This window comes from Tiliqua scincoides, chromosome 6, assembly GCF_035046505.1.
Source record: "Tiliqua scincoides isolate rTilSci1 chromosome 6, rTilSci1.hap2, whole genome shotgun sequence".
Classification (NCBI taxonomy): Eukaryota; Metazoa; Chordata; class Lepidosauria; order Squamata; family Scincidae; genus Tiliqua; species Tiliqua scincoides.
In genome coordinates, this window is record NC_089826.1 from 63578267 (window position 1) to 63603940 (window position 25674).

General features: G+C 44.9%; 1 protein-coding gene across 1 annotated transcript in view; it reads left to right on the plus strand.

The window, feature by feature from the left end:
• MTMR7 (myotubularin related protein 7) overlaps window positions 1–25266 on the plus strand; it is a 51564-nt gene extending 26298 nt beyond the window's left edge. Inside the window, exons 7-14 of the mRNA XM_066632818.1 lie at window positions 4320–4452; window positions 6735–6844; window positions 8270–8395; window positions 10552–10601; window positions 13531–13731; window positions 15193–15324; window positions 19105–19231; window positions 20409–25266. Of these exons, the coding sequence (XP_066488915.1) occupies window positions 4320–4452; window positions 6735–6844; window positions 8270–8395; window positions 10552–10601; window positions 13531–13731; window positions 15193–15324; window positions 19105–19231; window positions 20409–20774 (1245 nt within the window). The 3' untranslated portion in view covers window positions 20775–25266. The remainder of the gene's footprint in view (window positions 1–4319; window positions 4453–6734; window positions 6845–8269; window positions 8396–10551; window positions 10602–13530; window positions 13732–15192; window positions 15325–19104; window positions 19232–20408) is intronic.
• Window positions 25267–25674: the final 408 nt, after the last annotated feature.

Genomic DNA, 25674 nt, shown 5'->3' on the forward strand with positions numbered 1-25674 from the left:
TTGTGCCATAGTATCACTATTTTTTCTTTCTTTACTGGAAATTCACTACAGACCAGCAGCTGATCTTTGCAGACTGACACCGTTGTGCAGATCACCACTTTGAGTGGTGGTTGGCGGCACTGTCTCTGTTGGTAGTGGCTGTAAGAATTACATCAAGATAATATATGTGCTTTGCAAACTCAAAAAGCACTATACAAACACTAAGCATAACAATTATAATTAATTGCAATGGGCTAACTGCAAGAGGATGTTAAAGTTCATTAGTGTGAATTGGACAGCATTAAATTCCATTGAAGTGCCTTGCTAGGTCAGTACCTAAAATTGCAATAGGTGGAAATACTATTTCACTTAGTCCTTGTAATGTCATTGCCCACTTGGAAAACCTCTCTCCCCAACCTGAAATGAGGTTCCCAAAATCCAGGGGATTCTTACTTGCACAAAAGCCAAAACAAACAGTAGTAAGACTGGAGTGATTTGGTGAAGTATGGCAACCTGTACCCTTACCAGTAAACTGAGGCCAGACAGATAACCAGTAAAAATGAATCCCTAAACAAGGGAAAAATAAAAGAATGGGAAGGGGATGCAGGCGATCAACAAAGAAACCTTCTGTCAAAAATGAAAACCAGATTGACCAAGATGGGTGGCTGGCAAAAAGTTGGCTCAAAGCTTAAAAGACAAACAAAACAAAAACAAACTACCTGCACACACAAATTACTAGATACTTTCCTAACCTTAGCTACTCACACTGTTAAGGAGAAGGGCAATGGTGTAGCTCAGGGGTGCCCAAACCCCGGCCCTGGGGCCACTTGTGGCCCTCAAGGCCTCTCAATGTGGCCCTCAGGGAGCCCCCAGTCTCCAATGAGCCTCTGGCCCTCCGGAGATTTGTTGGAGCCTGCACTGGCCTGATGCAACTGCTCTCAGCGTGAGGGCGACTGTTTGATCTCTTGCGTGAGCTATGGGGTGAGAGCTTCCTCCACTGCTTGCTGTTTCACGTCTGTGATGCAGTAGTGGCAGCAAAGGAAAGGCCAGCTTTGCTTTGTGCAAGGCCTTTTATAGGCCTTGAGCTATTGCAAGACCTTCATTCATTCATATAAGTTCCACCTCTAGTATATTAATTTATGTAAACATATGTAAATTTATTCAAATTTTAAATGTAAATTAATTCTCCCCCCCCCCGCCCTGACACAGTGTCAGAGAGATGATGTGACCCTCCTGCCAAAACCTTTGGACACCCCTGGTGTAGCTAGTTGGCAGCCTTCAGTCTCAGAAGACCATGGTATTGCGCTCTGAATGGTGGTTCTGGAACAGCGTCTAGTGTGGCTGAAAAGGCCAATTCGGGAGTGACAATCCCTTCCACACTGGGAGCAAGTGTAGTCTGTCCCTGGTCTGTCTCCCTGGCTATGAGCCTTCCTTCTTTGCCTCTTTGCCTCTGTCTGTTGGCCAAGTGTCTTTTCAAACTGGGAGAGGCCATACTGCACAGCCTGCCTCCAAGCGGGCTGCTCAGAGGCCAAGGTTTCCCATCTGTTGAGGTCCATTCCTAAGGCCTTCAGATCCCTCTTGCAGGTATCCTTGTACAGTTCAACTGTACTTGTCGTAAGAGGCGACTAAACAGCCACGGGTAGATGGGACTTGTCAGCCTGGGAAGGCAGCTCATCTAAGAGATGGAAACTCTGACCTCAAACCTCCACTGCCTTGTGGCTATATCCAGTTGTGGAAAGGGCTTCAGGAGTCAACCTCGAGGCAAAATCTGGAGCCAGAGTCCCTGAGGCAGTTCGCAGCTGTACACTGTCGCGCTGTGGCAACTCCTGCGACGCTACTGGAACCAACCGTATTGGCTTCTGCCTTTCATTGGACCATTCCAGCAATGTGGAGAGGGGGGATTTGCTGCAACAGCCTATTCTCCAGACCTTCTTTACCCAGGCTTCGTGCACTGGAGAGGACACTCCGCTATACGGCATTGGCACAACACAGGAAGCAGCAGTTTACCAATTATAAGTCTTCACTTGATTGGCGTAGAGTTTGACGCCCAGGGCTGCTTCCAATGGTGGGAGAGATCATTGCATCTTATTGGGCAGTTACTGCCTGCCTTAAGCTGGGCAGTCCCCAGCCAGTAAGGTGCTGCCTCACTACGGCCCATTAACCTCATGGGGTGCATGGGGTTTAGGGTGAAAACCGACAAGCGGATCGACAACACTGCACCAGGCAACAGAAAAAAGAAAACTCCTGCCCTAAAGCTGGGCACCTGGAATGTTAGGACAATGACACCTGATGTAGCTAGAGGGGGTACAAAGCACTAAATTTTGCAGGGAGCTTCACTGCAGCATGCAAGTGGCCCCTCCCCCTCACCTTCAGAGCCTTTCCACATGGTAGGAGCAAAATGGAGGCGTACGCCACTAGTGAAAGCTATTTTAGCCCAATTGCTAAGAACCTGGGCAGGATTGGGACACAGTCTTCTGGTACCTGAAGGGGTACACTAGATGCCTCTCCCTTTACCTGGTGGTTCTCTGGTACAGTGGTCTTCAACCTTTTTCATTCCCGCAGGTTGCCGTGACCCCACAACTGAAGCTTCACAACCTCATTAAAGTTGCAACCCCAGGGTTGAAGTCCAACCCACCGCTCAATGCATCAGCACAATCCATACCTGTGAACAATTTGATAACTGTGAAGTTTGCCTAAACAGGAGCCTTCTTCCCCCCCCCACCCCCGCACCTTCGCAGATGACATACTTGGTTCGCCAGGTCTTGAACATAGTAAGATGTTCTGGGTTCTCCCAAATTAAAGAGAAGTGTACACACCGGTACTTTTAGCAAACCAGCCCAGCAGATAAACAATTCAACAAGGGAGAGCTGATCAGTGATTTATACATGCTGTGGTACTGAAGAGAGAGTGCCATCTTCTGGATATATTGTCCAATTGAAGGCAGTATTCAATCAATAGATTAAAATGCACACGCACAAATGCATCTGCATAAGAACAAATAACTGTTCTTTTTGTATTTATGCCCTGCCATATAGCTTTCAAAGGACCCCCAGCTGTAAGAACCCATTGCCTTGCTTTAGCAGACTAGAATAGGCCACTTTCTGCAGCTCATCTGCTAAACGCCACCTCTGAATTTATGGCACAAGAGCTGTAATTACATTGACCTCTCTAGCATAACCAAAAAACCAAACCCAGGATAGGATTATGTAGATTATATGGATAGGAGCATGATTAGGGTCATCAGTGGCTGGGAGCAGGTTTACACCCAACCCACTGATGTCCCTGAGTGCACCCTTTTACTTTCTCTCATATTTGTAATCATTTATTGAAAGGGCTTCTGTCCTGACCTGCTGCCCCAATATGGGGAACCGTGGTTCATAATATTACTCTTGATAGTCTCAACACAATAATAGAAATAATAAAGAAGTTAAAAAAAAAAACAACACAGTAGAAAACAACAACAACAACATTAGAACTACAGAGCAGGGGGTTAAAAAAAACCATCTGGTGCCAGAGATGACAAACATTCCAGGGTTCCAAGGGTAGAAATTCAAACACCTGGCAGGCCAGAGTCCTGTTGGAATGAGAAGGCTTCATACTGGACCAGAATGCCAACACAGAAGGGGCCAATCAGATCTCCCACAGCAGGACAATGAAGAAGATCCTGTCTCACTTTTCTGGTGCAACTATATCAATGGGGCTTGAACTGCATCCTGCTGTGGGGGGACAGTCACATAGGCTCTTCAAGATATGGGAGCATTTGTTCCCTTACCTCGCGGCTGCATTGCAGCTGCACCTGAGCTGGAAAGTTGGATGGGATTGGGCCCAGGGTCTCTCTTGATGATCTCATGAGATGGGCAGGTTCATGTCAGTAAAAGGTGACCATTTTGCTTCTATGGAGAAAAGTTACACTGCATTTGGGGACACTGTTGTGTTGAGGACCCCCTCTGCCCTGACACCAGGATGGCCTGGTCCTATGATGTGCAAATGTGTGCATGTGCACAAAGATATCTGTATTCATAGGACCCCCAGGAGTCCTTGCATCATACAGTCCCTCTGGTCTCACGGCACCTGTTGTGATGAAGGAGATTTCGTCATGTAAAAAGAAAACACAGCTTGCTTAGTTGTCAAAGTGACTGCCGCATAAATGGCAAAGGAAGAACCAGTGGAGCTCATGCTTCTGCTTGTGTGGGATTAGAGGTTAAAATGACATCCACTGGCATTTAAATGTGCAAAATGTGAAATATTCAACCCTGTTTCACTTGTGAAAGAAACATATTCCACATTATTCCTTTTTCTTTAAGGTGCCCTCTGTTCTGACTCATCTTTTCTTATTGCAGCTGAATGCCATGGCAAACAGAGCAGCTGGAAAGGGTTATGAGAATGAAGATAATTACTCCAACATCAGGTTTCAGTTCATAGGTATAGAGAACATCCACGTCATGAGGAACAGTCTCCAAAAAATGCTGGAAGGTAAACCTTTTACCTGTGTGGATATTGCAGGTAGTTCTGCACCAACTTCATCTGTGCTTTTTGGGGTGGTGAATCAAGGGGGCTCAAAAAGGGGCTACCAAAAGGACATGTGCCCCTACTGACATCAGTGGTCCACACCTAGCAGGGGTGCTTGTCCACTCAATAAATGTGTGCCTTGAATGCAGCTTCTTCCACTATCTGAATGTAAGAGCAGAGCATCTCTACTCATCTCAGTTGCCCTGTGGGAGTGACAAGAATTTAGCTACTCAGGGTTTAAATATTTAAAGTTAGAGAAGGCATGGAACTATGTGTCTGAATGGGTGGCAGGAGAGGGTGGCCCTGTAGAGGAAGAACAGGAAATGAATTTGAAAAGTAACTAAAACTCAAGGCACTTTATTACTGTTGCCTTTAGTATTTACCATTAAGAGAGCTGGATCACTACCGCTGTGCTTTCCATCCTTCCCATCCCATTTTCCCCCTGGAAAAGGAAAATAAGGTCATATTATGGATTGCTGAGCTTGCAGGAGGTTTGAGTTCTCCCAGTGGCAGTTTGTTTCCTCCTGTTCTTCAGGCCAAATCTACCCTACATTCTCCAATCTGCAGATCATTTTTATAGAATAAAACTTAGGAGTGCCAGTGGGACCTGATGGAGCTTTTGCTTACTAATTGCATTCCTCACTAAATGAATTAACTGATGAACTCCAGGTCAGCAAGCAGCATTTGCAGACTATTGTGGCATATGCCTGTAATTTAGGGTGGTATGGACTTTGCTCAGTAAAGTGGAGAGCAAATATTGATTTTGATATGGAAGCAAAGCTCTGTTTGGGTTTTATCCTGAACTTTGTAAACAACAGGCAGCCGCTTCAGATCCGATCCAGCTGCTAATTGCTAATGGTTCCATCTGCACAGATTCATTAATCATTTGACAGGCTACTTGCTGTCAACACCATCCTGATATTTTCGTGAGATGGCATTTTGGGAATGGCCTTTTCTGATAAACAGCAGCAAGAACTGCTACATGACAGTAGATCAGTATGCCCTTGCTTAAGGCTCAGAAGTCAGAGATTCAAACTTGCTGCCTTCTACTTCCTCAGCTTGCCTCCATTGACTTTCAGAGACCTGTTCCGGATCTCTGATGTCAACATCATGGCATGTATACCTGGGCTAATTACAAATGGTTCTGATTCCAGTCCATGGGGGCTTCTGTTGGATCTGTCCAGTCAATACAAGCTAAAATGCCTTGCATGTTGTTGGGATAATTATCAGGATTAGCAGTGGGAAAAATTAGAACTGTTCTCAAAAATCATGTTGTTGATGAGTGTTCTCTAGCATTCAGAGACATTGTGCCTGAGCACAGAAGATGTTTATCAAGGGTCAGGATTTGTTGCAGGCTGTTTGGATCTGAGCCACTGATTAAACACTATGGGTCAAAGAACCTTCCCAGGTTCAAAGACCACCTGGAAAGTCTTGTTTTACAAAGTCTATCTTACATTAGCGCCTTAACCCTAAACCCATTAAGGTGGACATAGAGAGTGTTTTTCTCATAGATATAAATCACATGGTTTTACTGATTATCGGTAACTTGGGAAAAATTCACATATGTATAAAATGATGTCTTGACTTTTTTCCTTTTAAATGAAAGGTAGTCTTGGGAGCCTGTGATTTTTGAGTGAACACAGGCGGGAGGGGTGCTTAACCTATTATTCATTGGCAGTTTTTCTGTTCCAATTCCCTCCAGATTTGCTGTCCCACAGTGAGTGTTCTAGATGCATCTTTATGAGGATAAACATGCATTTGAACATAAGAACAGCCCCACTGGATCAGGCCATAGGCCCATCTAGTCCAGCTTCCTGTATCTCACAGCAGCCCACCATTTGGAATCCTTCAGAGACTGGAACTGCAGAATAGCCAGCAGGGAAAGAGGTTAGCCACCATTTCCCTGCCCCCCTCCTCTTTCCAAGGCTGCTGTTCATTTTGGAAAAAGTTGGGACTCTCTTTAAGCACATTCGCTTGTGACATGTAGTTTGCCCCTAAATGAGTGAAATTTCCATTTAAAAGCATTGCATTTTGCACTGGGGTGAGGGGATGTGAAGATGCACTCTGTGCTGCTGCCCACATATTTTTGCGTCATAATTGGCTCCAGCGAGGAATGAGCACCTGTGCATCAATCCCAAATAAATGGGATTTCCATGTAATGTCTTTATGATTGAGATGTACATGGGAACGGTCAGTTCCAATAAATACATGTCTCTTGTGTACTGAAACGATGGCTTCATTTGCAGTTTGTGAGCTGAGATCTCCTTCAATGAGCAACTTCCTCTGGGGGCTAGAGAATTCAGGCTGGTTAAAGCACATCAAAGCCATCATGGATGCAGGCATCTTTATTGCCAAGGTATGCAGATACGCTGCTAAAATTAAATTGGCAATGTGCTGAGTCAGGAAACCAGAAGCCTTCGTGCTCACTGCTGACTTAAGACATTTTTTCTGTAAGATGTGATTATGTAAGACATGATTATGAACCAAATATGTTCTGTTTCAGTGCTAGAAAAGGACATGATGTGCTTCTTTGGTAATGGGTATCACATCAAGCAGTATTATTAAAATGTATAGAAACATATTGTGGTGCAGACCCATCTGTCTTACTGTGATCTGCCCAGGGGTCATCACCTTTCTTGGGTAACTGCTGCTCAAGTAGCTAATGACACTTCACTCTTGGCAACCAGTATTGCATGTGAGTTATCAGGTGGAAACATTGCAGCAGAGACCCGAGCACTAGCAACCACTGCACTCAACAGAAAGAAGCACTAAGGGAAGGTGTAATATGAAAACACACATGGGTTGGTAGAAGCACTTTGGCAGACCAGGTTTGACCTACAGTAGGGGTGGATAGACTTTAGTCTTATAGAAGGATGTGTGTTCAGGTGTGCACCAGTACCTTGGAAGTTACTAGTGTGAAATGGCAGCTTGGGGAGGCAAAGCCAGTTACAAAATGGTGGCTTGTACAATAATTTACATTTGTTGTTGTCACACACATACACACACGCTCCGCAGTGCACTCTGCTGAATATTTTGTACATGCTGCAAACAAGGCTTGGTTGGAATTTAAACCTGCATCCCTGGTAGCTGGGGAGAACACAAAGGGGGGGGGAGTTCTGCCCTCACCTAGCCTGTAGGATACATTTAACATTTTTTTTCCAAAAGGCTTTCCACCTGTACAGAACCTCTTTTGTCAGGATGTCCGCAGAATGGCTCCTGCAGTGTCCTGGAGCTTCATGGCCCCCTTTGCACTGCTGATGGGGGAAGTTAAAAAAATGTGGCTTGCAATGGCAAACCTGGAAATTCCAGACACAGCAGTCTTGGGCATCTCCATCACTAGGGAGACACAGTAACTGGCTTCCACTGGGATCTTGCAAGACTTGAAAAAGCCCAGGGTGTAACTCTGTGTCATTAAGCAGAGAGAGGAACATGCCAATAATAACAGCCGGTTAGAGGGCTACCTCTAACTTGGCTAATACTGGGGCACAGAGGAGGGTCATTGATCCAGGAGGGCAGAGAAAGAAATCAGGTGCAGTGTAAATCCTACTCCCTTTCTTGGACTGAGGCTAACTGGGAAGGTTCTTGGGTGACTGGGAGACCCAACACCACTAGTTGCAAAGATTTACCAAAGTCTGCTATGTTCCCTGGTAATTTCTTTGTAAAGCAAGTCATTTATTGATTACACCAGTTTGGTGAACTTCACACATAGGTTTTCTTCCTTGAAAATCAAGGGAACATTTCTGTTCTTCCCACTTTAGTATCTTCTATCTCTGTATTTTAGGCTGTAGCTGAAGAAGGAGTGAGTGTCCTTGTTCACTGTTCTGATGGATGGGACCGTACAGCTCAGGTTTGCTCTGTTGCAAGTCTTCTATTGGATCCATATTACAGAACAATGAAAGGATTCATGGTAAGCAAAGTTTGCTCTGTAGAGCTAAGATTTGTAGGAAGTTTTGTGTGCTATGATTAATTGGATTCATACAATTGAATCATTTTTTTCCTTAAAATTTAAAGCATTTTACACTGGTATAATTCACTTGTAACTTACAATCTGGTAACTTGGTCCTAGACATTTCTGTATCAGAGGATCTGCATGTAGCCTCAACGATTGAAGCCCCAGTTTTTATACTGGACTATAGGATCCCAACCCAGCCCTCGCTCCACTTCAGCACCATTCTTATTATTGCACTAGCAGCGACCTCTTGGTTCTGCCACAGCATAAAATTACTGTAGGTGAACGCTTGCTAAACCACTGGTAGAGAGGCAGAGAGATGGCAGTTTTGACAGCCCCAAATGATGTTTGGCTCCAAAGGAAAACCAGAGGTATCGGTGCATCCAGCTTCTGGAGTAGTGGCGGTTGGAAGAGAATTGCATTCTGAGGTACCAGAAATGGCCAACTGTTGCCCCACTTCCCAAGTTTTCACTGAGGTTATGCAAGATACTCTTTGTGCCATCACAGCTAAAGCAGCTACACAGGATCGAAATGTAAGATATTTTCCCTCTTTATCTACTCTCCCCACCTGATCACTAATAGTAATTCTGTACCCAATAATTTGAATACAAGGCATTTTTTTAAAATTTGACATTATGCAAGAGAAAGCTTTACATGGTCTAAAGCAGTGATGTTCAACCTTTGGGTCACACCCAAATGGAGTCACTGAACCTCATATGGGGGGTTGTGGCAGCTTCACACTCACACCGGTAGTGAAACTACTACAACCTCCTCAATTTACACTACACTGCTCTCATTTTACAATGGCCTGAGGAGCCTGTGAAGAATCTAGAATGTCACCCAGAATGGTGCTGGTGCACTTCTGAGAGCTGAGTGGCCTGGGACATTGTTACCACAACCCAGAAGGGGCAGGGCTGGCTGCCGCAGCCATCTTGGACCAGACAGCTGCTGGGAAGGCATAGCCAGAGCAGACTGCTGCCCCATGAGAAGAGCCAGGGATGCTGCTTTTTAAAGGCTGCATCATACAGTGGCATCACTACCATTGGTTTCATCCAGTGAGGAGGGGAGGGGAAAATGGCATGATGGGGAAGGTGGCAACAGGGGAGGGTAGAATGGAGGCTGGGAGTGAAACAGGGCAGGAGGAGGGCTGAAAAAATATCCAGAGCTCAGGTCTGGCCTCCTAGTCTGAGTTGGCCTTCCTTTTCATCCATGGGGCCCAGGTCTACCCATCCAGGTCTACTAGAGCCTCCTGGTCTTTTGTTATGCTTTTTGCTCTCTTCCTCTGGTGTAACCCCCTGATGGTATCATCCAGAGTGGTCTGCACCCCCATAATGATACCACTGGCATCATGAATGCCTTCAAGCCTGACTTAAGTTCCTCTGGGAGCTGAGGCAAAGTTCAAGTGTTGCTTCTAGGTGCTGCAAAGAATACTGCACCATTATTTTTCTACATTACAATCTATCTGTGACCTCCTCTACACCAGCACCTTCAATCTCCACTGTCCCCCATAATCTCCTCACCCCCTTTATCCAAGACAGTTTGCCTCCTCATCTTCCTACTGCTGCTGCTCTCCTCCTCCTGGCTCCCTGTCTATTTTAAAAAGATGGAGAGGACAGGGAAGAGGAAGGAAGTGAGGAGAGGACCAGGGATTGATGGATTAGAGGGGTTCGAGTCCAGCAGTTTCTGCTTCTGTCTTCACTTCCTCACTCCTGCACCCTCTCTGCCTTTTAAAATTGCAGACAGGGATTTGGGAGGAGGATGTCTGTGGCAGCTCCAGCAATGCTGGCACCTTCTTTACCACACCGCTGCTGCTAGGTAAGAGTTGGGCTGGGATGAAGACTGGTGAGGCAGTGAATAGTGGAGTTTGCGTTTAGCTGTCGCCTGAACTTGCAGCCTCACTTGGGCTGGATTCCACTGCATTTCCTTGTTATAGAACACATGAGAATCTGCCTGTAATTAAGCTTGTGGAAACCTGAGACCTGACTGCAGTAGGAAACAAGAACATGCATTTTTCCTTTGAGTGACAGTGAGAATAATTTCCAGCATTCTCCTCTTGCTTAAAAATGCACATGGGCTTCATGGCATGCCACTTATATGCACCTTTCTCATTCTAGATCTTAATAGAGAAAGACTGGGTTTCATTTGGTCATAAATTTAATCACAGGTAAGCATGTTTTGATGCATTTAGATGTTATGAAGCTGTAGACAGTTGAATATGACCTCCTTTGTTTTCATTAGAAATCAAATGGCAGATTGAGTTGTACCAGCAAAAAACCTTTGGGTGCAGCATTGTGACAAATGGAGAGATGTGGGAGACAAGTTAAATAGCCATATCAAACAGAACCCATCCACCCCTTCTGGTTAACCCCCTCTCACAATTCAGAGCTGTTCATAGATTCTGTTGCCCCCAAAAAGAGTTTGTCTGAATTGCCCTGCTTATAATGATGTGTTAGGCTAGGGTTGCCAACCCTCTAAAGTTGGCCTTCAAGGAATCTTTCCTCCAGGAATCTCTCCATGTCCATGAATCAACATCAGTCTCCCGATGACTAACAAAAGCAATCCAGATTTTAAAAGGACCTCACTGGTTTAATGACCTTCCATCATGCTGGGGGAAAAAAATCTCTGGGCCTAGGCTCAGTCAGAACTGACAAACCCTATGTGAGGCTCAAGGGGAGGAGAAGGGTCTCTCCCCCCACCCATGGGCCCAACCCCCCTGAACCTATTTCATACTGGACCCAAACTAAATCTTGGCCAACTCAAAACGAGTTTTGTTGTCCTTACTAGTTGTGAGCCCACTTGCTCTCTGTCTTTCCTAAACCTATGGAGGTGAGTGGAGCAGTGGAGAGAGGTTACAGCAGCCTCTAAGCCACTGTTTTAAGCTTGCAAACGTATGCAGTTGTTGTATGCCCTCTTCCCCTCCTCCAAACCTGGGTAAATTTGGGAAAGAAAAAGACTGAGTGATTGCGGTGGGGAGGGCACTGGGTGTTGATGGCATCAATGAGACATAATTCAAAATTATGACGCCATTTAGTTTAAAATAATTTTAGTTTAGACCAGGACATGAAGGGCACTGTAGTCTTTGATGGTTCCACATCAGACCCCTTTGACATCCAAAGCAGAGTGAAGCAGGGCTGTGTTCTTGCGCCAACCTTGTTTGGGATTTTCTTCGTTGTCCTGCTGAAGCATGCCTTTGGAACTGCAACAGAAGGCATCTATCTCTGGACCAGATCAGACAGAAAGCTCTTCACCCTCTCCAGACTGAGAGCAAAGTCCAAAGTCCAGCTGAAATATCTGCGTGACTTCCTCTTTGCCGACAATGCAGCTGTCACCGCCCACTCTGCCAAAGATCTCCAGTAGCTCATGAATTGTTTTAGCAAGGCCTGCCAAGACTTTGGACTGATAATCAGCCTGAAGAAAACACAGGTCATGGTTCAGGATGTGGACTCACCTCCCTGCATTACAATCTCTGCGCATGAACTGGAGGCTGTCCATGATTTTGTGTACCTTGGCTCAACGATCTCCGACACACATTCTCTCGATACCGAGCTAAACAAACGCATTGGTAAAGCAGCTACCACGTTTTCCAGACACACAAAGAGTCTGGTCCAACAAGAAGCTGACAGAACATACCAAGATCCAGGTCTACAGAGCTTGCGTCCTGAGTACACTTCTGTACTGCAGCAAGTCATGGACTCTTCGCTCACAACAGGAGAGGAAACGGAACGCTTTCCACATGCGCTGCCTCCGACACATCCTCGGCATTACCTAGCAGGACAAAGTTCCAAACAACACAGTCCTGGAACGAGCTGGAATCCCCAGCGTGTATGCATTGCTGAAACAGAGACGCCTGCGTTGGCTCGGTCATGTTGTGAGAATGGATGATGGCCTCTATGGAGAAGTCGTGCAGGGAAAGCGCCCTACAGGTAGACCACAGCTGCGACACAAGGACATCTGCAAGAGGCCTTAGGAGTGGACCTCAACAGGTGGGAAACCCTGGCCTCTGAGTGGCCCGCTTGGAGGCAGGCTGTGCAGCATGGCCTTTCCCAGTTTGAAGAGACACTTGGCCAACAGACTGAGGCAAAGAAGGGCAGCCCATAGCCAAGGAGACAGACCAGGGACAGACTGCACTTGCTCCCAGTATGGAAGGGATTGTCACTCCCGAATTGGCCTTTTCAGCCACACTAGATGCTGTTCCAGAACCACCATTCAGAGTGCGATACCATAGTCTTTCGAGACTGAAGGCTGCCAACTAGCTACACCAGGGGTGTAGGTTGACTGAAGGTTGCCAACTACAGTTTAGACCAGTGTTGCTGCCCATCTCTACTTTTAATGATGTTTTCTTAAAAGGTTAAGCCTCAGTAGGCTCTCTAAAACATAGCGGATTTGGCCTGATTTCATGGGAATCAAATATCTATGTTACATTACTTACAGTGCAATTCTGTCTTGCACTGGAACTCTTCCCCTTATCCCCTGGGTAAGCCACTGCAGTCCCTGTGGGTCTCCTCAGACTTGTGCCACCTCAGGAGTTGGCACAAGTCCGAGGAGAGTGGAGTGGCTTGAAGCCGCTCCGCACTGCTCGAGTATGGGGGTTAGCATCTGGCATAACAGCCGGATCTCAGCCCCGCATTCCGCTCCCTGCTCGCCTGTCCCCAGGACCGCTCTCCACCTACCCTCCCTCTACCCCGGAATGCCTCCCTCCTGCCTCCTCCCTGCCCTCCACACAGCCTTGCATCAGCTGAGCTCAGATGACCCAAGGCTTGCTCCCTCAATCGGCGTGGAGGCTGAATTCAGCCTCCATGGGCCAGTGCACCAGCCCAGCCAACTCTTGAGGAGGCACAAACGTGCCTTATGGCATGTCTGTGACCCTCCTGGGCTGGCGCAAGTAACTTGCGCTGGCCCAAGGGTGAGTCAGGATTGCGCCCTTAATTATTCAGCTTCTAGAAGACTTTCATGCACATGCCAAAGCAACTTTTACATTGCTGGAATATTATGCCAAATCGACATTAAAAAAAAATTAAGCTAAGATTTTGGACTTGCATTCATTGAACAGGTTTGATGGTTATAAACTGACTTTTATTCTGGGATTGTTTTAGGTATGGCAATTTAGATGGAGATCCAAAGGAGATATCTCCAGTTATTGACCAGTTCATCGAGTGTGTCTGGCAACTGATGGAACAGTTTCCTTGTGCCTTTGAATTCAATGAAAGGTTCCTAATCCACACACAGCATCATGTCTATTCATGCCAGTTTGGGAACTTCCTGTGCAACAGTCAGAAGGAGAGACAAGAGCTGAAGTAAGACCTTTTAAATAATTTGCATCTATACTCCTTGCCGCTTCAGACGCCAATTTCGTTTTTGAGAATGGGAGGCTGCCAAGTGCAATTTGAACCTTGAAATGTTTTGTCCTCATCAAAGTTACATACATGGGAAGTTATGAACATTGCAATCTCAGTAAGCCAACTGTGGCTATCTATGCGCCTTTGTGGTACATTGTAAAGTTAAAATCTTTGCCTTGTCTTGGGCTTCTAATGTCTTATCCATACTAAAAATCTAAACCTATTTCACTGCCATGCCTAATCTCTAAAAATATGGGAATTATAGTTAAAACATATAGAATTCAATACCTTTCTGAAAGCTCTCATCAATTAGGAGACTGTGGGCCCATTCCTATTGAATTTTCCAGTACTGGTGCAGCCACAGTGCAGCCCCATAACAATCATTCCCATATATTAAGGAAGCCTCTGTAATTGCCTCCTCACCACAGGATGCAGTGCATGCCCCATTGGCACAACTGTACAGGCACTGGAAAATTGGATAGGATTGAACCCTGTGCGTGTAATCCTAACCAACTTTCCAGCACCAAGGTAAGGGCAATGCAACTCCAAGGTAAGGGAACAAATATGGCCTTACCTTGAGAAGGCCTCTGTGATTGCCCCCCACCTGCAGGATGGAGCACATGCCCCATTGGCACAGCTATGCCAGTGCTGGAAAGTTGGTTAAGATTGTGCTCTGTGTTGCCTTGTGCGGGGTGGGATGACAGTGAATATATATAACATCTGTACTGAGGAATATGATGTCATTTATTATAAATTTATTTGTGTTGCTTTTCACACAAAAGAGTCTAGAGCGCCCTGAGGCCTACTTCCCGTTTGTGGAAGCAACTTTTGGTTTACTTCCAGGTTGCTTCTGCAACTTCTGGTCACTTCTGCAAGGCATTCGGGGGCCTGTGGTGGCATGACCCAAAAGAGACTTCTGGGGGCTCCTCCAGGGGTTCCCAGAAAGGCTTTGCGATGGAGCATTGAGCATGGGGACACGACTCACCATGTATCAGGTTGGAATCCTCCACTGAGTTGTGACCCACAGTTTGGGAAACCCTGCTGTATACTATATCAAGTCTACTTATTAGCCTTCATTTCAAATTGAATTTACATTCCTAGTCTCTCAATTTTCTGAATGCAGAATATTCATTCACCCATTGCCCATGTTATACGCTCATCTGGGAATATGTCCCATTAAACTCAGTGGGGATTGCTTCTGAGTAGACATGCATAGGATTTCACTGTAACTGTTGTTTTTTCCAAGTGGTTTTGAAGCTTATTTTTCTTTATGGTAATGATTGCTCAATCAATTCTACATTAGCATTATGTAGAATTGTCTTCCTAAATATGGATCTAGCCACTTGCTTGCACCTATGGATTTCAGGGTGCCAAGAGAAGCTGAGCAGTTCATAGACTTGTCTTTTAAATCATCTTCAGTATTCAAGAACGGACATATTCACTTTGGGCTCACTTATGGAAGAATCGTGCCGATTATGTGAATCCTCTTTATCGAGAAGACCAGAACAGGACTTTGCATCCCCGGTCGACTCCATGTCATTTTTTCTACAAGTAAGTACATTGTTAGCACTGGATATTCTCTAGTGCAGTGTTTAGCACTGGGACCCACTTTTTAGAATGAGAATCTGTCAGGACCCACCGGAAGTGATGTTATGACCGGAAGTGACATCATGAAGCAGGAAAAATTTTGATTAACTAGGCCAGGGCTGTCCAAACTTTTTTGGCAGGAGGGCCACATCAACTCCCTGACTCTGTTGGGGTTTGAATAAATTTGAATAAATTTACATAAATGAATTCATTAGAGATATATTCATTAGAGAACTTATATGAATGAATGAAGGTCTTGCAGTAGCTCATGGCCTATAAAAGGCAAGGCTGGCTTTTCCTTTGCTGCCACTGCTGCATCACAGACATGAAACAGCAGTGGAGAGAGCTCTCCACCCACAGCTCACGCAACAGGTCAAACAGTTGCCCTCACACTGAGAGCAGTTGCGTCGGGCCAGTGCAGGCTCCAACAAATCTCCGGAGGGCCAGAGGCTTATTGGAAAGGGGGGCTGCCCATGGGCCAGATTGGGAGTCCCCAAGGGCCACAAGTGGCCCCTGGGCCGGGGTTTGGACACCCCTGATCTAGGCTGCAATCCTACCCACACTTACCCAGGAGTAAATCCCATTTACTATCATTGTTGAAAGAATATACACAGTAGTTTGTTAAAAGTACAGGTCTGTAACATTTCCCCAGATGCAGTCACACACACATCAAATCTAACAGATTAAAAAACAAAATATTGAAATGAATGGGGACCCACCTGAAATTGGCTTGCAACCCACCTAGTGGGTCCCAACCCACAGTTTGAGAAACACTGCTCTAGTGGGAAAAAAATTGGACAAAATCTACTGCTCAGTTTCTCTGCTTCCTTCAGATATATGGATAATGTCATAAAACTCATTTTAGGAAACATTTAGAATTAATGCCTGAAACTGACTCAATACTTGTATCATGCCAATGAATTACAGGTGGGGCTTCTTTATCTACGTATTCACTTTCCAAAGATTTGCCCCACCGGGAATGCCAAACCCCTGGATCGCCCCCCCCCCAGTAGACCTCCCAGACACAACTGGAACTTGTACCGGCCACACCTGGGAGGTTTTCAGAGCCTCGGAGAGGCTGCACACTAATGCATTTGGCCTCTTCAAGGCTCCGAATGGCCCCCGGAGTGGTTTTTGGACAACTTCTGGTTGTTCCGGGGGCCATTTTGAGCCTCAGAGAGGTTGTGTGAAGTGCATGTGTCCTTTCCAAGGCTCAGAATGGCTCCAGTCACGTTTGGAACAAAAGTGGGCTCATAAAACTATGGATTTCGTTATCCATGGTTTTCAGTATCCATGGGAGGTTGGGGTTGGAACCTCCGCAGATAAAGAGACGCTGCCTGTATTCCCAAAGACAATCATACTGATGATTATTCTGAAATAACTTATTCTCATCCTATCAGCAGAGTTGGTCTTTCCATGGTAACAGAGTTATCGGCACACGTTTTGTTCTTGTGGCACCTAACTTACAATTTGGTCTCCAATATCTTAGGACAGGAGTGTCAAACTTGTTTCATAGAGTGGACCAAAAGCATTTGGGGCACCTCCTGAGGGCCAAAAGTTAGGACATTAAGCAGGAAGTGACATCATTAAGCATGTGATGACCAGAAATAAACACTTTTTCTCACCTACTCATTAGCTCATTAGCTGCAAAAGAGAAAATGTGCCAGTCTTGATCATATTTTCAAGATATGGGAGAATCCAATTATCTTGCGGGCTGAACTCACAGCTCAGGAGCTGAGAGGTGCTGTGCAAAAGTGATGCCTCAACAGAAGTGGTGTTGCTGAAAGGGCAGCCCGCCTGATATTTGTGCTCTCCCAGGACTGCCTGCCCTTTCAGCAGTGCTTCTGCTCAGCATCACTTCATTGCTCAGCTGCTAAGAGCAGCTAATGGTGGTGCTGGGGGAGCCCAATTATCATGGGGGCCAGATAAAGGGCTTCCATGGGCTGCATCCGACCTGCAGGCTTTATGTTTGACACCCTTGTCTTAGGACACATCATCAATCTCTTGTATTATGTTGGGAAAAAGTTAGCTACAGCAATACCATTATTGACTTTAATTAACCAGGCAGGGAGGAGATTCATTTTCAGATGCTGAAAGTATATTAATGGTCATTAAATAAAAGAACTTTTTGAAATAAATTCTATTATTGCTAAAACTGAAATCCAAAACCCTGTAATGCGCAAGTAGATGCTAATGGTAAAAACCAGATAACAATGTCAGATTTTTTTTCTTATTTTCATTATGATGGAGTGTGTTAGTGTAATTGCTTTTTTTTTTTTTAAACAGATAAGGACATTGCTTTTTGAAATGAACTTTAATCCAACAGTGTCTTCTGAGACAGAAACTGAAGCGCTATAGATTGGTCAAAGAGAAAAAAAGAATCCGTTGAGTGCTATCATTAGCACTGATAGTGTTGCAGTTTCTTAAAATAGCATCTCAAGCCTTTTCCAGACAGTTCCATTCTGACTCCATCGCTAACAGTTACTTAATCCAGCCACTGATCTGCTTAGGTGCATGCAATCGGTCTCTGACCACTTGTAACCAGAGGAATTGCCCAAGAGGGACAAATCAATCTTGCCCAAGCCATCCCCTACATTTCTTACACATTATACATCTTTCTCTGAGCATGAGACTAAATGATACGTTTATTACTTTTCTGAGCTTATTTTTTTGGTTTAGAAATAGCAGCTACAGGCTGCATGTGTGGTTGTGGGATGGGGGGGGGCAGGCCCCAGATCAGGACCCTGCTGCATGAGGAGGGTTTTTTTTTGTTTTGTTTTCAAACCCACTCCCTGCTCTGTTTTCCTACTAAAAAAACTACCCTACCCTACTGAAAAGCTGCTGGGTGCCACTTGTTGAGATGTTTTCCTATATTCCAGGTTAAATGGGGAATAGTTATTTAGCTATGACCTGGCACAATAGAGAACACAAGAGGAAGTATAGAAGTACACAGAATCAACTGCCCCTGTCTTCTCCTGGTATGGTGGTTGGCTAACTCCCAATTAGCCATCACATGATTTCAGCAACTTGTGAAATGTCAGTCATCAGACTTTCAGCCAAATGTTGCTTCATGTGACGGATACTTGGCCTGTTCCAAATACAGAGTACTACCTCTGTGTGCTTTCACTGGAGCTGAAACAAAGTTTTGAATAACTGTTGCATTTGCTCTGGATAACTCTGACAACTTCAGATTTTGAAGACTGGAAGGAGAATTTCATTCCCAATATGTATTACAGCAAAAGATGAAATGTCAGAATGCCTAGCAAGTGACTTTGAAAGGAAAGGGCTCCAAAAATGTTTTAACAAGTATATATTTTGGAAATATCTGCCCTCCCCAAACCAGACTCTGACGCGTGTTCCATTTCCTTATGCTTTGCTTTTGTTTCAGTGAAATGAAAATGAGTCACAAGGGGGATCAGTTATCTCCATTCATATGACTAGGCAGCTTTTACAGATGGGGGTGGGCTTCGTGTGTGCATTGGAGCACCTAGACCAGTGATTTTCAACCTTTTTCATCTCACGGCACACTGACAAGGCACTAAAATTATCAAAGCACACCATCAGGTTTTTGACAATTGACAAGGCACACAATACTGCCAATGTGGGGCTCACATCCCCATTGGCCCTACCAATAAATGATCTTCCCCCAAATTCCTGTGGCACACTCACAGCACACTAGTGTGCTATGGCACAGTGGTTGAAAATGGTTGACCTAGATCCATAACAAATCTTCTCTGTTTCTAGGTTCTGGAGCGGAATGTACAGTCGCTTTGAAAAAGGGGTACATCCTCGGCAGTCAGTGACTGAATACCTGTTGGCTGTGAAAGAAGAAACACAGCAGCTGGAAGAAGAACTAGTCCTTCTGGAAGAGGTAGTGGCATTTAGTTTCAGGACATCAGTCTGTTGGCTCAGGCTTGGGGCAGCTCCTGTAGTTTGTGTTGCAAGCAGCTGGTAGTCTTGAATTTGCATCAGCTGAATGCAGGTGCAGGTCTTGCATCGGGCGTGCCCATTGTCTGAGGAGGGTGGTAGGAAACAGCATATGTCAGTGGTTCTCAAACTTTGAGGTAGCGTTACTCCCTCAGTAAGTTCTTGTGGGGGAGGGACTAGGGCATCGACGTGATCCCCAGGATCGCGTTGCTAAGGGGGGCAAGGGCTGGTGCTTTGCACTTACTTTTTACAATGTAGGGCTGCTGCAGGAGGTGCCGGGAGCCCTGCGCAGCACTCCCTGACGCTTGGAATCTGCAAACAAAGCAGGTGCAAAGCACCTCCTGCAAAACAGAAGTGCTTTGCACCAGCTTCTATTGCAGGTTCCAAGCGTCAGGCAGCGCTGCGGACAGCTGCGCAGGGCTCCCTGCAACAACTGCAGCCTGCTGCAGCCCTACATTGTAAAAAGTAAGTGCAAAGCACCCCCCTCACCCCCTTAGCGATGTGATCCTGGGGATCTGGTAGGTCGCAACCCGCCAGTTTGAGAACCACTGGCATATGTCAACCCCTCCTTATCCCTCCCACGTTTCACCCCTATCTCCTCTCTGTTTTGGCCCCTCCACTGGTAGAGCTACACTGGTGTTTGAGCTATGCCTGAGTTATGATGGCATTCTGTTTTTCTGATGTTGTGGTGAGTCCATTGGTGGGTGGACTGCTATGCCAGCAAGGCTATCATTGTACTAGGGTATGTAGAGATACACTAGTGTATCTCGAAGATAGGACTGGGCCTTAAGAACCTCAAGTGGTGTGGACAGGTAAGTTTAAACCTTTATCTATGATGGGAATGCTTTCTTATACAGCAGTTTTGAAATGTGGTGGCAAATTACTGATCAAAAAATGAGGAAATTGTCCATACCACATTGCTTGTCTCTTAATTCCAGGTTGCTTCAAGCAGCATGATCTGGGCTCAATTGTGTATAGCAGCTAAATTATGCATTAACTCTGCCTCACTTCACCAGTCCCTCTCAATTGAGTTCATGTGATTTTCCCCCCCACAAATGTATACATCAACTATGGTTATGTAACTGCAAGTGGGGAACAAGCTCTTGTTTCTTGTTTTGCAGAGATTAGCAAAGCTTACAGAAGTGCAATTAAATAATGGCAAGGCAATGAAAAGGCAGCAAGACAGAAGCAATGACTTGAGAATTTCAACCTCTACTGACAGCATAGCCAACACTCCACAGGATTACACTAGCAACCTGAAATCATTCCCTTCCCGGAGTCCTTCTCAGGGTGATGAAGAAGACTCAGCCTTGATTCTTACACAAGATAACCTGAAGAGCTCTGATCCAGATCTTTCAGCTAATAGCGATCAGGAATCAGGTGTGGAAGATATGAGCTGTCGATCTCCCAGTGGAGGAGGAGGTTTGCCCAATGAAGACAGTGCCAAAGATCAGGATTCAGATGAAGCTGTTTGCCTCACTGTCTGAAATGACAGCCAACCAGTAGGTGATAAGACTATGAGTAAAAAGTTGTCCAAAGAAAGGGAACTGTGCACTTAAAAAATCCAGATGTGATGAAATTGTAAGTTAAACTGTTAAATGAGAAGTAACCTCTCATGTTTAAAACACTAATGTATTTATTGACTTGTTCCATCTTCCTTTGATGCTTTACCGAGCCCTATAGGATGAACATTTTAAATTTAATTTAGACATTGATTAATATGTTTAGTTTGTAAACATAGTACTGTTCCAAAGAAAGCTCAAGAAATGACATAAATGCCAAAAAGTCCACCAAAAAACATGTGAATCAAACACATGATTGGGATAGTATTTCCTCTTTGTTTTGTATAATTTTGAAGTTGTGGGTCAGAAGAAAATCCCAAACAGATGTAGCAGCTTGCATTTATGGCTTAAAATATTAATAAGGAAAAAATCAATTATTGAAGATCATTGTTCAGATATTAATATTAGCGATTCTTTCATTTATTCTAGGAGCAGATGAGGTAACAATATAGAAAATATATATATCCGTACTTCAAACCTATGTAATTCTCATGGCTTCCCTTAAGGAACCTTAGAAATTGTAGTTTGATGAAGATGTTGAGAACTCACACGTAAGAGAGTTCTGTCATTATTGGGGAACTACATTTTCTCAGAGAGCCATGGTCTGATGGAACTAGAACAGTGGTTCTCAAATATTTAGCACTGGGACCCAATTACCGGAACAAAAATCTTTTGGAACCCACATAGGGGTGGAAGTGATATCAACAGGAAGTGACATCATTGTGACATCAGGGCTAGAAGTGATGTCATGAAGCAGGAAGTTAACATGTTTCTCGCCCAGGAACTCATTAACTAAAATTACCAGAAGAAAATATGCACCATATACAAGTGGAGGCTTTCTGATTCATTCCTATCATGCAAATAAGCATCCTATGGTAGGCTCTGATTTCCTATCCTAGATGTTGATCTCCCAGTGGTTTGCTGGATTTTTGTCTGCCTTTGTAATCGGCCATGCTCCAATACACAGAAGTGGTGTGCTCCCTCCTCGCTGCTGCGGGGTTGGGATCTCCCTGTTGACCAGTGCTGTTTTTCAACAGCGCACCACCTCTATGCACTGGAGCACGGCTTATTAAAAAGGGAAGTCAGCAAGGAGCCCCCCCATCTCTCTCCACCAGTACTACAACTATAACTAGAAATATAAATAGCTGCAGAACCAGACAAAAAATCCAGCAAACCAGTGGGAAATCAACTAACATGAGAGGCCTGTATTAACAAGATGGCAACCAATATCCCTGGTTGCTCAAAGCTGAGAGCAAAGCGATGGACTGCAGTAGTCAAATATCATCAGAACATGATTCAGAGCTTTAATAAAAACAACAAAGAATTGGGTGCCCACTTAAAGATTATCAGCACAATCCTATGCATGTCTACTGAGAAGCAAATCCCATTGTGTTCAGTGGGGCTTACGCCCAGGAAAGTGTGCCTAGTATTGCAGCCTAGATTAGTTTATCTAGACTAGGCCCCAGATGCATGAGAAAAACATGGATGGATTTTAGCTTTGTTGGGTTGCAAAGGACTGCAGCTATTTAGGGAAGGCGGGGACTTGATGACATGAACTCTGCAAATGCTCAGAGACAAAGCACACTTCAGCTCAGCATTGAAAAGAAGACTCAGATGAAATCCCTGGTGGGGGAGATGCCAGGAGAAAGACAATGCCAAAGTAGTAGATACAGAATTGTCTGTGGGGGTATGGAGCGGAGGGGAGAGAAGTCATTTTTACGCAAAAGCAGCACCAAATTAGCAAACTGAGCAGCTGCCATTGAAGGAAAGGCAGCTAATGGCATCAGAGGGAAAGAAAATTGCAAACTTGTCAGTTGCTCTCCCTTTTGCAAGCAGTAAGAAACAGCACCAGGACAAAGAGGCAGCCCCCACCACCTCCACCCTCTTAACTACTCTGGTGCAAGAGATGCAGCAGATGTCTTCACCTCCTACAGCACTCAGACTTCTGTGAAGTTGAAAACTTGCCTCCTTTTGCCAGGTGCTTTGGGGGAAATGTGTGGGTGTGTGTGTGTGGGGAGAGTTTGCAAAAAATGATTTCCAAGGAGGAACATGTGCCACTTCCCAGCCAGTCAATAGTGAGAACCCCCACCACCACTCCCCCAAACCCACAGTAATGAGGAGGGGAGTGCACAGCTTCCATACTCTGGTGCACAGCCAATTAAAAAGGTAAGTATGTAGGGAGCCCGCCCCCCCCTGACCTGCTACTCTTCTTGGCAACAAGGAGGGGATATATGGATAATTTGCAGGCAAGAAGGGAGTAATGTAGCAAATAGAGGGGCCCCATCATCACCACCCCAACAATGAGGGAGTGCACTCCTTCACAGGCTCACCAAATAACTAAGGGACACCATGCTCACCAACTGACCCAAGCAGGTGCTTAAACTTCTGTACCTGCCGCTCTTTTGTTCTGTTTTCATTGAGATCTTGCAGGTAATTGCTAACTACAGAGGACTGCTTAAAATTCCACCATCTTCTCTTCACAAATCAGCATAAGATTATGTAAGTGTATGGTCATGCACATTGGGGCAAAAAATCAAAACTTTAGATATAGGCTGATGGGTTCTGAGCTGTCTGTGACAGATCAGGAGAGAGATCTTGGGGTGGTGGTGGACAGGTCGATGAAAGTGTTGACCCAATGTGCGGCAGCAGTGAAGAAGGCCAATTCTATGCTTGGGATCATTAGGAAAGGTATTGAGAACAAAACAGCTAATATAATGCCGTTGTACAAATCTATGGTAAGGCCACACTTGGAGTATTGTGTCCAGTTCTGGTTGCCGCATAGCAAAAAAGACATAGTGGAAATGGAAAAGGTGCAAAAGAGAGCGACTAAGATGATTACGGGGCTGGGCACCTTCCTTACGAGGAAAGGCTACGGCATTTGGGCCTCTTCAGCCTAGAAAAGAGACGCTCGAGGGGGGACATGATTGAGACATACAAAATTATGCAGGGGATGGACAGAGTGGATAGGGAGATGCTCTTTACACTTTCACATAATACCAGAACCAGGGGACATCCACTAAAATTGAGTGTTGGGGGGGTTAGGACAGACAAAAGAAAATATTTCTTTACTCAGTGTGTGGTCGGTCTGTGGAACACCTTGCCACAGGATGTGGTGATGGCGACTGGCCTAGATGCCTTTAAAAGGGGATTGGACAAGTTTCTGGAGGAAAATCCATTACGGGGTACAAGCCATGATGTGTATGCGCAACCTCCTGATTTTAGAAATGGGCTATGTCAGAAGGCCAGATGCAAGGATGAGATCTCTTATTATCTGGTGTGCTCCCTGGGGCATTTGGTGGGCTGCTGTGAGATACAGGAAGCTGGACTAGATGGGCCTATGGCCTGATCCAGTGGGGCTGTTCTTATGTTCTTAAGATGGACCTGCTTTAGGGCCCGGTCCTATCCAACCTTTCCATGCCAATGCAGCTGCAATGCATTCCCTTACTGTTCCCTTACCTTGAGGAGGCCTCTGTGACTGCTCCCCCACCACAGGATGTAGCACACACCTGTTACACAGCTGCATCAGCATGGGAAAGCTGATGGGATTGGGCCTTTAATGGCTATTAATAGAATGCCAGTATATATACCATATAAAAGCCAGCTTATAGGTTTGGCCATCAGCTGTTGACAAAGCAGGAAAAGATGTGCATATACCAATGAGTTGGTAGGTAGCTAGAGCAGGTTTGATTAGAAAATGGCTTCCATTAAGTTCAATGGAAGAAGGAAAAAGGCTGTAAACATGCAGAATACTGGGATGGGATAGAAGGGAAACCTGATGTACTCCACAGAGACTTGGGACACCAGCATCAGCAAGTGGGTTTAGCCCCCAACACAACAGCTTCTGCATACATCCCTTCCCCTTTCTTTCACAGAAGTATATTGGCTCCTATTCTTCTTTCCTAAAGTAGGAAACATCTTGGAGTCAAACCTGTCCCCACCTGCCACTCCTTGCTCCCTCCTTCACCAAGAGGGAACACACACAGAGAGAGTGCATCTCTGTTCAATAGCACCATTAGAAATCTCATCATAAGATTACTGCTATTTTCATTGTATAACTGTAGGAATCATTTTAATGTTACATATTAAGTTTTTTAATATCCTTTAAACTCTACATATTTTAAAAATACATTTAGTTATTCTAATTACGGATTGTGTTGTATATCATGATAATGTAAATTTTTTTAGATGAATATATGAAAACCACAAGTGCAAGAGCAAAATGTTGAGGAAATGAATGAATGAATGGCTGACTTGTGGCAAAGTCCGACTGTCAAACTTATACAAGACTATATACAGTACTATATTATCCTATGTCTGTACTCTTAGAGATAATTTGAAATCTGGAAAATATTTAGTAAAATTATTGTATCATAATTTAGTCTTCCAGCTTTATTAAACACCTCCTAGCTGAAGTGCCCGACTGACTTTTGTTACAGTTTGTATTGTACCCTGATGATGCATTACACTACCTGGATGAAGATGTCAATAAAATGCACAGCACACAAGATCACACTGTTCACATCAGAATCATAACTTTGGAAAATCCAAGCATATTGTTTGAAAAATTTATTCTAAGTTTTCTTATTCTCCATTGTTCTCTCTTGTCTCCCCCACCCTTTCCCCTTCATCTAGTCGTCCACTAAGCTAAGCATATGACCACTTAAAAAAAATATTAAAATACCTCCACGCAGCATTTTGGTGAGCTGGGGACTCTAGTTCCCCCTTCCCTTCAGTTACACAGTGGAATTTTTTTCCTTTTTGAATCAGCACCCTGCACACAGCACCAGCTCTGGCAGCTCACGCACTCCTACGCCACAAAAAATAT